Source organism: Schistocerca nitens, chromosome 5, assembly GCF_023898315.1.
Source record: "Schistocerca nitens isolate TAMUIC-IGC-003100 chromosome 5, iqSchNite1.1, whole genome shotgun sequence".
NCBI lineage: Eukaryota > Metazoa > Arthropoda > Insecta > Orthoptera > Acrididae > Schistocerca > Schistocerca nitens.
In genome coordinates this window covers 517,826,367-517,837,983 of record NC_064618.1, presented here as the reverse complement: position 1 = coordinate 517,837,983, position 11,617 = coordinate 517,826,367, and the positions used below count along the sequence as shown (strand labels likewise).

At 37.3% G+C, this 11,617-nt stretch overlaps 1 protein-coding gene across 1 annotated transcript in view; it reads left to right on the top strand.

Annotated features, from left to right (window-relative positions):
- The first annotated feature begins 372 nt into the window (after nt 1-372).
- Nucleotides 373-11,617, top strand: part of LOC126259383 (replication factor C subunit 3) — a 90,676-nt gene continuing 79,431 nt past the window's right edge. The window contains exons 1-2 of the mRNA XM_049956133.1: nt 373-615; nt 8,795-8,932. Coding sequence (XP_049812090.1) covers nt 520-615; nt 8,795-8,932 — 234 coding nt within the window. The 5' untranslated portion in view covers nt 373-519. The remainder of the gene's footprint in view (nt 616-8,794; nt 8,933-11,617) is intronic.

Below are 11,617 nucleotides of genomic sequence, written 5' to 3'. Positions count from 1 at the left end.
AGCGTTAGGCTCGTTCGGCCTATGAAGAAAAATATGACACAGACAAAGGAATAGCATTAATTGGTACATCCATATATCCTTATGGTATCTTATACCTCTTTATTGCTCCTTATACTTATTCTCAGCGTTTACGTCATTAGCGTGGGAGTGGCCTTAATTCATCGCCAAACAGCCTAACAAAAGCCAAACAGGCCAGAACAATCTATATTTGGTATTTGGCGGACTTGCCCGTAAATAGCGGACATGTCCGGCTAAAGCCGGAGTCCAGGTAACCTATCCCCAAGGCGACGGTGAATGATATTTAACAATGGTCTTCATCGATTGTATCTGGCAGATATCACTACACTTGTAGTAAGAGCTTCGCACGCTAATAATCTTTGGCAATTTATGAATATGGCGCGAAACTTTTGGTAATGTTGACACTTGACAGGTTACTAAGTGAAAAGCAAACAAAAAAAGATTAGGAAAACTTGGATTAAACTTTTCCTTGTGTTTGTGTTATAACAAAACAAACTAGATATGACGAACTACGGTCTTCTCGTTGATAAGTATCGTCCTCGGGACATAGCTGATCTGCGATATCATAAAGATTTAATGAAGAAACTGAAAAATCTTGTAAGTACACAAGGTTTGCGAGTTTTCAGCAAGTGTGTTTTTCATTTAGCATAACGTCAGTAACTTTTAACTGTGCGTTTCAGTGTTAGGAAACTTACATCTGAATTCCATACGAGGCTCCTACGTGTGTAGGCCTACATTGAAAAACTGTATTTTAGACCCTCAAAAAATGTTTAACACAAGCCAAGAGTGTAACTGCCAACTTTTTGACATTGAACTGTACAGCACGACTGATCTGTCTGTACCTTGACAAATTTTGCATATCTCTATTCACAGGTGGCCAATAGAAAAAAAAAATATTTCGGAGTAGACAACACCTTGCTTATGCATAAAGTTTGACAAAGTGATATTATGTTGAAATATATGTTTCTGCTTTGTGAAGCAGTGCTTATGCTCTGTCAGTAAAGTGTAGCACAACTGCTGTTCCATACATTGGGATAATTCCATGAAAGGTGAAACCAAAATGGAAAATTTTGAAATTCAGTAGATGTTGTGTTCCTATGTATCAAGTCAGAAGTGAAAATGTATAGTTTCTGAAATTGTACGAAAACTCACACCATACTTATATACATTTTATATTTTCACTGAAAGAGGCCTGATGAAGACTTATTCAAATAAAGTGGAGAAAAATTCATAAATTTTGCTACAAGATGTATTTCTTTGTTATTTCATTGTTTTCAGTGTATCATTTAGACACATCCAAACAATTTTCAATCATATTTCCGTTTTTTAAAAAATAAGAAAATAGTTTAAATAATTGATTTACTAGACTCACAACCAAAATAAATTAAACTGAAAAGTTTGCTCAGAATGTAGTATTTTATATGTAATGAAATAAAAATTATTATGCTTTTGTATTTAGTCTATGGTAGATAGAATTTCGTTTAAAAAATTGTTACAACACATCACAGTGGCTGGAAACGCTGTTATGTATGAAACACTTGATTTTTCTCTCATGAAACAAGAATTCTAAAACATTTTTAAAAGGATATTGGTCATATTTCCATAAGTGTGAAAATTTAAAGAAGCATGAATAATAGGAAGAGCAGCTAAAGTGGTATAGGAAGGTTCTCTAGATGATGTTTTCAACGTTTCAGAGAGCAAATTACCGAATTTTCTTATACCCTGTGTTATAAAAAATAGGCAAAATACCTACTTTGAAATGACAAAAGCTGAGACTGTTTGAGATAGTGTTTTGCTCATTAGGATGAGGTGCAGAGCACACACTGGAGTAAGTAAATCACCGTTAATGCAGCAGTGACTTACACAACTACTGATCCAGTTTCATATGCTATTGCATCTGATTATCTGCAGCATGATAAGCTAGCTGTAGGCTGTGTTCTTTTAATCAGAAAATACCCATCTCCTAAAAGGTAAATTTTCTATTCTTAAAATGGTGGGAATGTTCTCTGATGGCACTAGCCAACATTTCAGACAGTGGTATTCATTAGCTAATATAACATCCAGAAAAGAAGACTGTAATCTTGTATTAAATTGGTAGTTCCTTTGTACATTCAATGGAAAAGTAGATGCTGATGGTATTGGTGGAATGCTGTGAAGTATCAAGTGTAGCAGTGTCTGAAAGATAGACAGATTCTCATTACTGATTACACATAATTTGTATGCTGAGCAAAATCTATAACTGGTGAAATTCATACAACAGAAGTTGTAGCTTAGGAGGTAAACACCCTTGCTGACAAGTTACAGCAGCATTGGTGTGATATCTGATCTATTTTAAGGCGTAGTCCATATCAGTTCAGACACGGTAGGAAAAAATCTTACCTTCATAGTCTCTGTTGGTACTGAATTTAGCACATGTTAAAATGAAGGACTGAGTAGAGAACATGTATTTTTTTTGTTTTCTCCAAATAAAATTCTGCTTTGAAATATTGCCCTCCAAAGATGACAAAACACGTACCATTTGTATGTGAATTTTGGAAAAAAAATTGAAAATCTGTTAAGTTCTAGATTTTTTTTTTAAGATAATTGCTTTATGATTACAAAGAAATCCTCCATATGGACTTATCTGTCAAAGTTCATTTACTATAACATTCTGATAAAATTTTGAAGTTTTTTTTCTGTTTAGTACCATATAGTTCTACATTCCCTGAAAGGGAGGGTTCCACTTTTACGTTGGACATGTTTTATAAACAATTGAAATTTTTCCATGCATAAAACCTGTTTTATTACCACATTTTCAGTTGACAGGCTCATAAAAATCAAAACCTAGCCTTATTTAACATAATTTTAGTTTTGAAAGATGAGCAAGAGACTCATTTTTCAAGCAGTTTAAATGGTTCCAACATGTATGTGAAAGGTTTCAATTTATAAAAATTCTTTGCACTCTGTTTTGTACTGAAATTAGCCAGTCAGTGAACTAAAAATGTGTTCCACTGCTTCAGTATCTTCCTTTGATGTAGAGTGATGCCTTATTGTTGAACCAATAGAAACTGGAGCACTTACAATCTTCAAAACATTGTGAACAGGAAGTGAGCACTGATGGCATTGTTGCTGTTCTTCAGCTAGAAACCTATATCCAGCAGCTGATCCATGTGGTAGCATGAAGTTCACTACAATTTTGTTTAACTCATAACTGGTGTTAATAATCTCTGCAATCCACCAGTCACAGTCACACACACACGCCACAAACATCCCCCTTCTCAGGTTGTGAATCTGAATATTATCCTGCTGTTTCTGAGGTGTTGGCCGAACGAATAAAATTTCTTCTTTCTTGCTATTTATAGTGTATGCAACGTGAATTCGTCCATCACTTTGAGTCCAAAAATGCGTCCTCTAAATTCCTTTCTCAGGAGTAGTTTGTGGACCATTCTTCTTTTTTCATTTCATGGACTTACGTGATTTCCTCTTTGGACAAAAGATGAGGGCTGTGGATGTGTAAGATTTCACGGCTCTCATAAAATCCTCAGCATTCTGAATCACAGCTGTATTTGGTGTGGAAAGATATTGTTTTGTAGCATGGTGCTTCAGCAGGCCTCGTACACCATCAGTGCCACCTCCCATGACCACCAGCACTGTGTACCCAGTCAATTGGCACAAGTGACTTACTCAATTCAAACAGCTGGTGACAGTTTTTAAAATGAGTAGGAACGCCATCAGAAATAATGATGATGATCGCTGCCCCTGTTTGCAGTTGAAGAATTTTGCACATTGCTAGCAAAGCATGTGCTGAGGGGTTGTTTGGGAAGGAGACCAGACAGCGAGGTCATCGGTCTCATCGGAATAGGGAAGGACTAGGAAGGAAGTCGGCCGTGCCCTTTCAAAGGAACCATCCCGGCATTTGCCTGGAGCGATTTAGGGAAAGCACGGAAAACCTAAATCAAGATGGCCGGACGCGGGATTGAACCGTCGTCCTCCCGAATGCGAGTCCAGTGTTTAACCACTACGCCACCTCGCTCGGTGCATGTGCTGAGTCCACACCCTTTCGCTTCTGCAATGTGCTATTGTTGCAATTTCTTCAGATGCTTTCACGGACCATTTACCAAACTCATCAATGAAACTCTAAAAGGCAACAGTTTTTTAAATTAGTTTATTTTCCTCCCATGTCACATATGTAATTTCTGCAGTCATCTGCTACATCTTCCAGGCCATGTGTCTGTAAAAACAGTCCTCCCTTTACAGGGAAGTCACCACATTCTTGAAAAAAAAAAAAACTAGTCTCTCACTTTTCATCTCATACTACTAATGACTTCACACTCCCAACCAAGGTGTCATATGTCACGTGCTCCAGTAAGTTCTCCAAAGTTACCACACAAAGTTTAAAATTCGCGCAGTACACACATAGAAAGACATCTCTAGGTGGGTGTGGAACTACCCACTTAGGTTGTAGTGTGTAAAATTTTGATCTTCCAATATGTGAAGTTGTATAGTTGCTCTCATAAATTATTAAAATTTCTTTAATACTGCGAGTTGTGTACCTCTTCGCTTTCACAACTTTTTGACCTTCAGCTGTTACAATTATAGTGTCCGTTTTGTTGGCACTTTGGTGAGAACAGTCCCATTTATCTTCCAGATAAAATGACTGCACTATTTGAACTTGAGCTGCTTCTACAGGGTGACCATAATAGGGATCTGGTCTTCCAAAGACTCCTTTTACAGACCTCACATTTGTTGATTTGTCTACCATTTACTTTGATACTAATGGAACGTGGTTCAAAATTGTTTTCTTTGAAAATGTCTGTGGAATAATAGTTAAAACTTGCACCTTTTCAACTGATATTTGTGGAAAATTCCTGGCACGAGGTGCAAGAGTTCTTTGGTTAATTTGCTTCTGAAGGTGGAATTTCTACTTTGAAGTGTGTGGTCAGTTTTGCTGTAGTGTATTCTGAACTGTAAATTTACTACTGGTTCACCAAAGGTTATTAATCTCAATCGATACACAAAATGTAAAGTGGAAGTAGGTGCCAAGGAACATCTGGTGAAATTACACACAATTTTCAATAACACTCATTATTCAAATTTGGTGCAAGACTTTACGATATTAAAAAAAAAGACCAACAATCATTTAACAAATAAGTCGCAATTTACAATAGCAAAAGGACTATTAAATTATTATAAAAAAATTCACGCCAGTAAAAGGCAAGCACAGGCAAGCAATTTAACGTATACAACATGATGCTGTATAATATTTCAAGCTCAGCTATATTACAGGTGAATTTCACTCCATTCATTAAATGGCGCAGAGTCAAACTTGTCTGCAATGTATAAAGACAATCCTGTTTACAAAAGTTTTCAAAATAGAAAAACCAAAATGCATGAGTCATGCATGCGGGGGGACGTTCACAGTTAATAACATGAACATTTCCAAAATATATAAAAAAAACAAATTTTACCAATTTCTGACAGTTGACTTACGGCAAACACACACGCTCGCCAGGTAGGACTTGCGAACTTTTACAACATTCTCCTTTCAAGGCAACAATTTCCACCCATAATGAAATGGCAAACTTTTGCATGGCAAGAAAACACACTAATAACCAACTACCTGTATAAAACACATAAGCACGTTGAGTAAAAGCCTTAGAAGGTATTGAATTGGAAAAATACACAACAGTTTTTGCTGAGTAGAAACAATATAAAAGAATTCACTACGACGTACATTAACCTTGCTAGATTATAGCCAAATATTCATAAACACAAATTTACGTAAGTTACAGCTTCCAGATGAGCAGGAATTCGTTATGCAATTGACTAGTTCTTACCACGAGGCAAAAGGAATATTTTATTCTTTCTTAGAGTACCTTTTACACATGAGTCTAGTAATATTAGTTATGGCAGGCAAGAGAATGGATCAGGTCTTAGTGCCTTGCATTTTTGAAGATACAGCCATTGGTGTCTTAGACTTTCACAGACATGGCAGAGGCTAACAGTCGAATAAACCTGTAGGTAAGCTGGGAGGGGAAAGCAGCAATCTGAAGCACAGATTTACTCTGACCCCCCCCCCCTCTTTTATCCTAAAAAATGGACCACCCTTTCTAATATTACCACCTTCCTGCAGGTGGGCAGACGAGAATGAATGGTGGGAAACCCCCCAAAAAATACGGCTGCTATAATTAACAAGAATAAGTAAATTGAATTCAATTAAACTTCATAAATCTGTTAACAATCAATACTCAACTTCTGGTGCGTTACGATTCCCAGGACTGAACCAACGAAGCATCTCCAAATCCTCTGCTGAGCCGCCCGCTGCCAACTGTTTCAACGGACGGAGGAATGCGCGCCGATTTTCAGAACCTCCTCGCTGGTTGACAGCATACGGCCGAACTGCAGATTAGGCCCCTTGCGGACCCACGCTCAGAAAGATTCCTTTTGCGATGAGCAGTTAACGCCCCATACCGTGGAGCCACTGCTCGCGTTGCTTACGCTGATACCGCGGTCTGCGTGCTGTCCCTCTAGCACCAGCAGAGAAGATGCTTCTTGATGCCCCGACTGCCAACTCTTTACAAGAGCCCGTGCAGCCACTTCTTAAACCCACACGGACAGCCCACTTTTCCCCTTTCCCGATAGAGGGAGACACCGAAGCCTTCAATTGCGACAAAGGTGCCACCGCCAGGAAACGCAGGGCAACTGCTTCACACTACGCGCTGCGGCGCGCTTTACAAAGCTAACTTTACTACGGCTCATATTCATTCATAGGTTTATTAATTTATTTGTGCTTTCTTGATGCATAGAGCTTATGACCCAACTTCACTGACCACTGTTTCTTAACAGGACTAGCACCTACCTCTGTAGTTGACTCTATTGATGCAAAATCTGCATCATCTGCACTATGGGAGGCTTCCCCTTGTTGAGATACTGTCATTGCTGTTGTACTGTCAAAACATTTAGTGTTTTTTATGCGAATAGTCAGCACACTTCACTCTCCTGTGGCCCCAGTCAGAAGACATTTCAAACAGTCTTTTTCACAAAACATACTGCTACTGGCAAACTCCTCATGAAAACACAGAACTCACTGGATGGTCTCAGATTTCTTAGAAGCCTCTTCAGTAAACAAATTAGCATTGGACAACAACAAAACATAAACCTGCAATGAACAATCATGACAAAGAAACTGACAAGAAACTACAACGAAGTGTAAGAAGTATCTGCAACAATGAAAGTGAAAAGAAATAACTGCTACAAATACAATAGAAATTATCATTGTAACAAAGAAATTAGTAAGAAACAACTTCAGTGAATACATCCATTACCCTTGAAAGTTAAAAAGAATGATTTTTTAAAATAAAGTCTGTCCAACTTAAAAGTGGAAGCTCTCCTTTACAGAGATTGTAGTACTACATGGCATTAATCGACAGAATAATAATCTGACTTTTCTGGATAGGCATTTTTGAAAAAAAGAAAATTTTTTTTCTGTAAATTATAAAAAAATTCAAAAGGTGACAGTAAAAGAACATTGACAGATATATCCAAATGGAGGGTACCATTGTAATCATTAAGCAATTATCTTTCAAATAAAAAAAATTGTAACAAAATATCTAGAACTGTTACAGAGATACAGCATAAAAAAAAATTTCCAAAGTTCGCATCTTCAAAATTGTATTTGCAGTGTCATCTTTGGAGGCCTGTACCTGGAGGCAGGATTTTTTTTGGAGAAAACAAAAAATATGTGTTTCTTACTTACTCCTGAATTTTAACATACGCTAAATTCAATAACATCTGAGACTATGAAGGTAACCCCCTGCCTGAAATGATACGGATTATGCCTCAAACACTCATCAGGTTCATAGTGTCAGCACTATTGGGAAATATGCATTTAAAATATCCCTGTTGCCTGTAGAAGCTGGCTCACACTTCCATTTCAAACCTATTACAGATCAGAGTGATCAAGAAGAAACACCCATAAACTCCTTCATTAATAGTTGCAATGATGGAAACCTTTCACTGTCTTTTCGTCAGTAGGTTGTGTTCAACTAGAATCTGAATGAGGACATTTGCACACATTTGTTGAACAATATTTTAGTAAAGAATGCGAAAAAGTTAAATTCATTAAGAGGGTAGGGAATAAATTTGTATGCTCGGAAAAAGATGTTACTAGTAAAGGTGACATTTCCCAAGTAGTGCATCCTTTACATTCCCAGAAAAGGTTAGCTTTTGCTGAAATGTAATTAAATCTTCTAAACTAAATTAGTTTTTGGAGTGCTCTTCATTTATTCATAAATTTGTCACTACACAACCGAACATACCTTATTTTATATTAGTTAGTGTAAATTTATTTAATGTCAGATACATTTTCATAAATACTTGCCCTTGTACTTTATGTAAGTAATACAAGTTTGTTTATACTGAAGAATCAACAGATATTAAAAGACACTCCAATATATGTGCATTAGCTTCACTTTCCTGAGTTACCTGTGTAGCATTAACTTTTTATTTTTTTAGTAATAAATGAACACAGCTTGATTTATTAAATCTTAGATGTACGTTGCTCCTATTAAGGTCTATCTATATCAAAAAATTGTAACTTTTGGGATTTATTTTCACTTTAATACTTCACTTTCAATTGTACAAATGTTGTGTTCGTAACCAGGAATGATTCCATTGGTATTTATGCTTATAGCAAGATTGTCAAGCCTTTGTAATTACCTGTTTTAAAAAATAATTTTGATGAATTTGTGTTTGGATAGAAATCTATAAATTAAAAGTTGATTTGTAATTTTTGCAGGTGCTGGCAGGAGATTTTCCACATTTACTTATTCATGGCCCCTCTGGTTCTGGAAAGAGAACAATCATTAATTGTTTACTTCATGAGCTTTATGGACCAGGAGTTGAAAGACTGAGGATGGAACAGTCAAGCTATATGGTATTTTGAGTTACACGCATTAATTATATTTGTGTTGCTTGTTATTTCAGTATTAATAGTATAGATGCAAGGGAAGTGGGTATTACCAGAGTATGCATATCCTGAAAGAATCCAGTAATTCGTGTATGCAACTCTGACACGTAAATACAGTGGTAGGCCCTATGTCTGAAGAAAGGTGTTGAATGTGTCTGTATGCCAGTACTTATTTTATTTTTGTATATGGCCCAGTCAGGAAATTAATTTTGTGGATATGGTGTGCAGTCACTGTAGCCACAGTTCCATTTTATTCTCAGATCTGGAGAACATGTGATTTACTGATGAGATGCTAACAGTTGGGAAAAAAAAGAAAAGAAGAAGAAGAGCATGTTACCTATAGTCTCATTAAAATTACTTGATGGTTGACTTTTCATTTTTCATTTGTTGAGGCTATCTTCCTCCAATCAGACAGCCCAACGTCACATCCGAACTGTTTGCTGTTGCCAATTCCTGGTCTGGTTTTCTTTCTTGATATGTTTGGACCCTGGGTCTGGCCCTGTTATTTTGCATTTCATCAGACATGATAACCACACAAAAAAATGTACTTAAAACAATGGTAACAAAATGCACACTTTTCATACACAGCTCTAGACAAACACTACTGGATCCTTTCACACAAGACGTTCACCTATTCAGTTATCATCTTTATCAGTGCTGGTATAAGGCCCAAGCGACAAAAGATGTTGCTTGGAGCACCGAGCTGAGAGGTTCGCCAAAGGCGCCACAACTTCCAAGATTTCTATATGTGAAACCACAGTTAGTAGCAGCTGCTTGGGGCACCAAGCTGAGAGGGGCACCAGTTTTGTCCAACTGCAAGACCTGTGTACAGTGCATATCACAACTGATGAAATTATATGGGGGAAAAGGGGGAAGGAGAGGGGCGGCAAATGATAAGGCACTTGTGTGGAAAAAATGTTCTCAAACCTGCCCTGATCATTATCACAAAGATCAGCCTACAATAGTTAAGCTTCATACAACATTGCATGATACTGAACTTTTTGAAGACCATATCATAGCTGCAACTGATCCTTTTTTTTTAAGTCAGCAGTCATCTGACTGGCTTAAGGCAGCCTGCCACGAACTCTTCTCCTGTGCCAACCTTTCCATCTCAGAGTCAGCCTACGTCCTCAATTATTTGTGGAATATATCCCAACCTCTGTCTTCCTCTTCAGTTTTTATCCTCTACAGCTCCCTCTACTGCCCTGGAAGCTATTTCTTGATGTCTTAGCAGATGTCCTATCATCCTGATCCTTCTTCTTGTCAGTGTTTTCCATATATTCCTTTCTTTGCTGATTCTGCAGAGAACCTCCTCACTCCTTACCTTATAAGTCCACCTAATCTTCAACGTTCTTCTGCAGCACCATATCTCAAATGCTTTGATTCTCTTCTGTTCCGGTTTTGCCACAGTCCATGTCTATTGCCATACAATACTGTGCTCCAAACATACTTCCTCATAAATTTCTTCTTCAAATTAAGATCTATGCTTGATAGTAACAGATTTCTCTTTGGCCAGAATGCCCTTTTTGCCATTGCTAGTCTGCTTCTTATTTCCTCCTTGCTCCGACATCATGCCCTATTTTGCCACCTAGGTAGCAGAATTCCTTAATTCATCTACTTTATGATCACAGTTTAGGATGTTCAGTTTCTCGCTGTTATCTCTTCTGCTACCCTTATTTCTTTCGTCTTTCTTTGATTTAGTCTCAGTCCATATTCTGTACTCATTAGACTGTTCATTCCATTCAACACATCTTGTAATTCTTCTTCACTTTCTCTGAGGATCATCAGCAAATCTTATCATTGGTACTGTTTCACTTTTAATTTTAATTCCACTCTTGAACCCTTTGTTTATTTTTGTTATTGCTTCTTTGATGTATAGACTGAACAGCAGTGGCAAAAGACAACATCCCTGTCTTACACCCTTTTTCAATCTGTGCACTTCGTTCTTGTTCCTCCACTTTTACTTTTCCCTCGTGGTCGTGGTTCTTGTCGATATTGTATATTATCCACCTTCCTCTATAGATCATCCCTATTTTTCTCAGGATTCTGAACGTCTTGCACCATTTTGCATTATCGAACACTTTTTCCAGGTTGACAAATCCTGTGAACGTGTCTTGTTTTTTCCTTTAGTCTTGTTTTCATTATTAACAGCAACATCAGAATTACCTCTCTTGTGCCTTTTCCTTTCCTAAAGCCAAACTGATCTTTATCTAGCACATCCTCAATTTTCTTTTTCATTCGTCTGTATATTATTGTGGTCAGCAACTTGGTTGCATGACTGTTAAGTTGATTGTGCGATAATTCTCGCACTTGTCAGCTCTGGCCTTATTGGAATTGTGTGGATGATGTTTTTCCGAAAGTCAGATGGTATGTCACCAGACGCATACATTCTACACACCAATGTGATATAATCGTTTTGTTGTCACTTCCCCCAATGATTTTTTAAATTCTGATGGGATGTTATCAATACCTTCTGCCTTATTTGATTTTAAGTCTTTCGAAGATATTCTAAATGATTAATGGAAAATCTCATATACAGATGTGAAACAAATACTAACAAAGAGATAGAGGGGCTGGCCAGTACTTACCCCAGCTCAGTACAGCCGATAGATACACAAAAAACAGAACCGAACCGAAAATTTACGTTCCTAG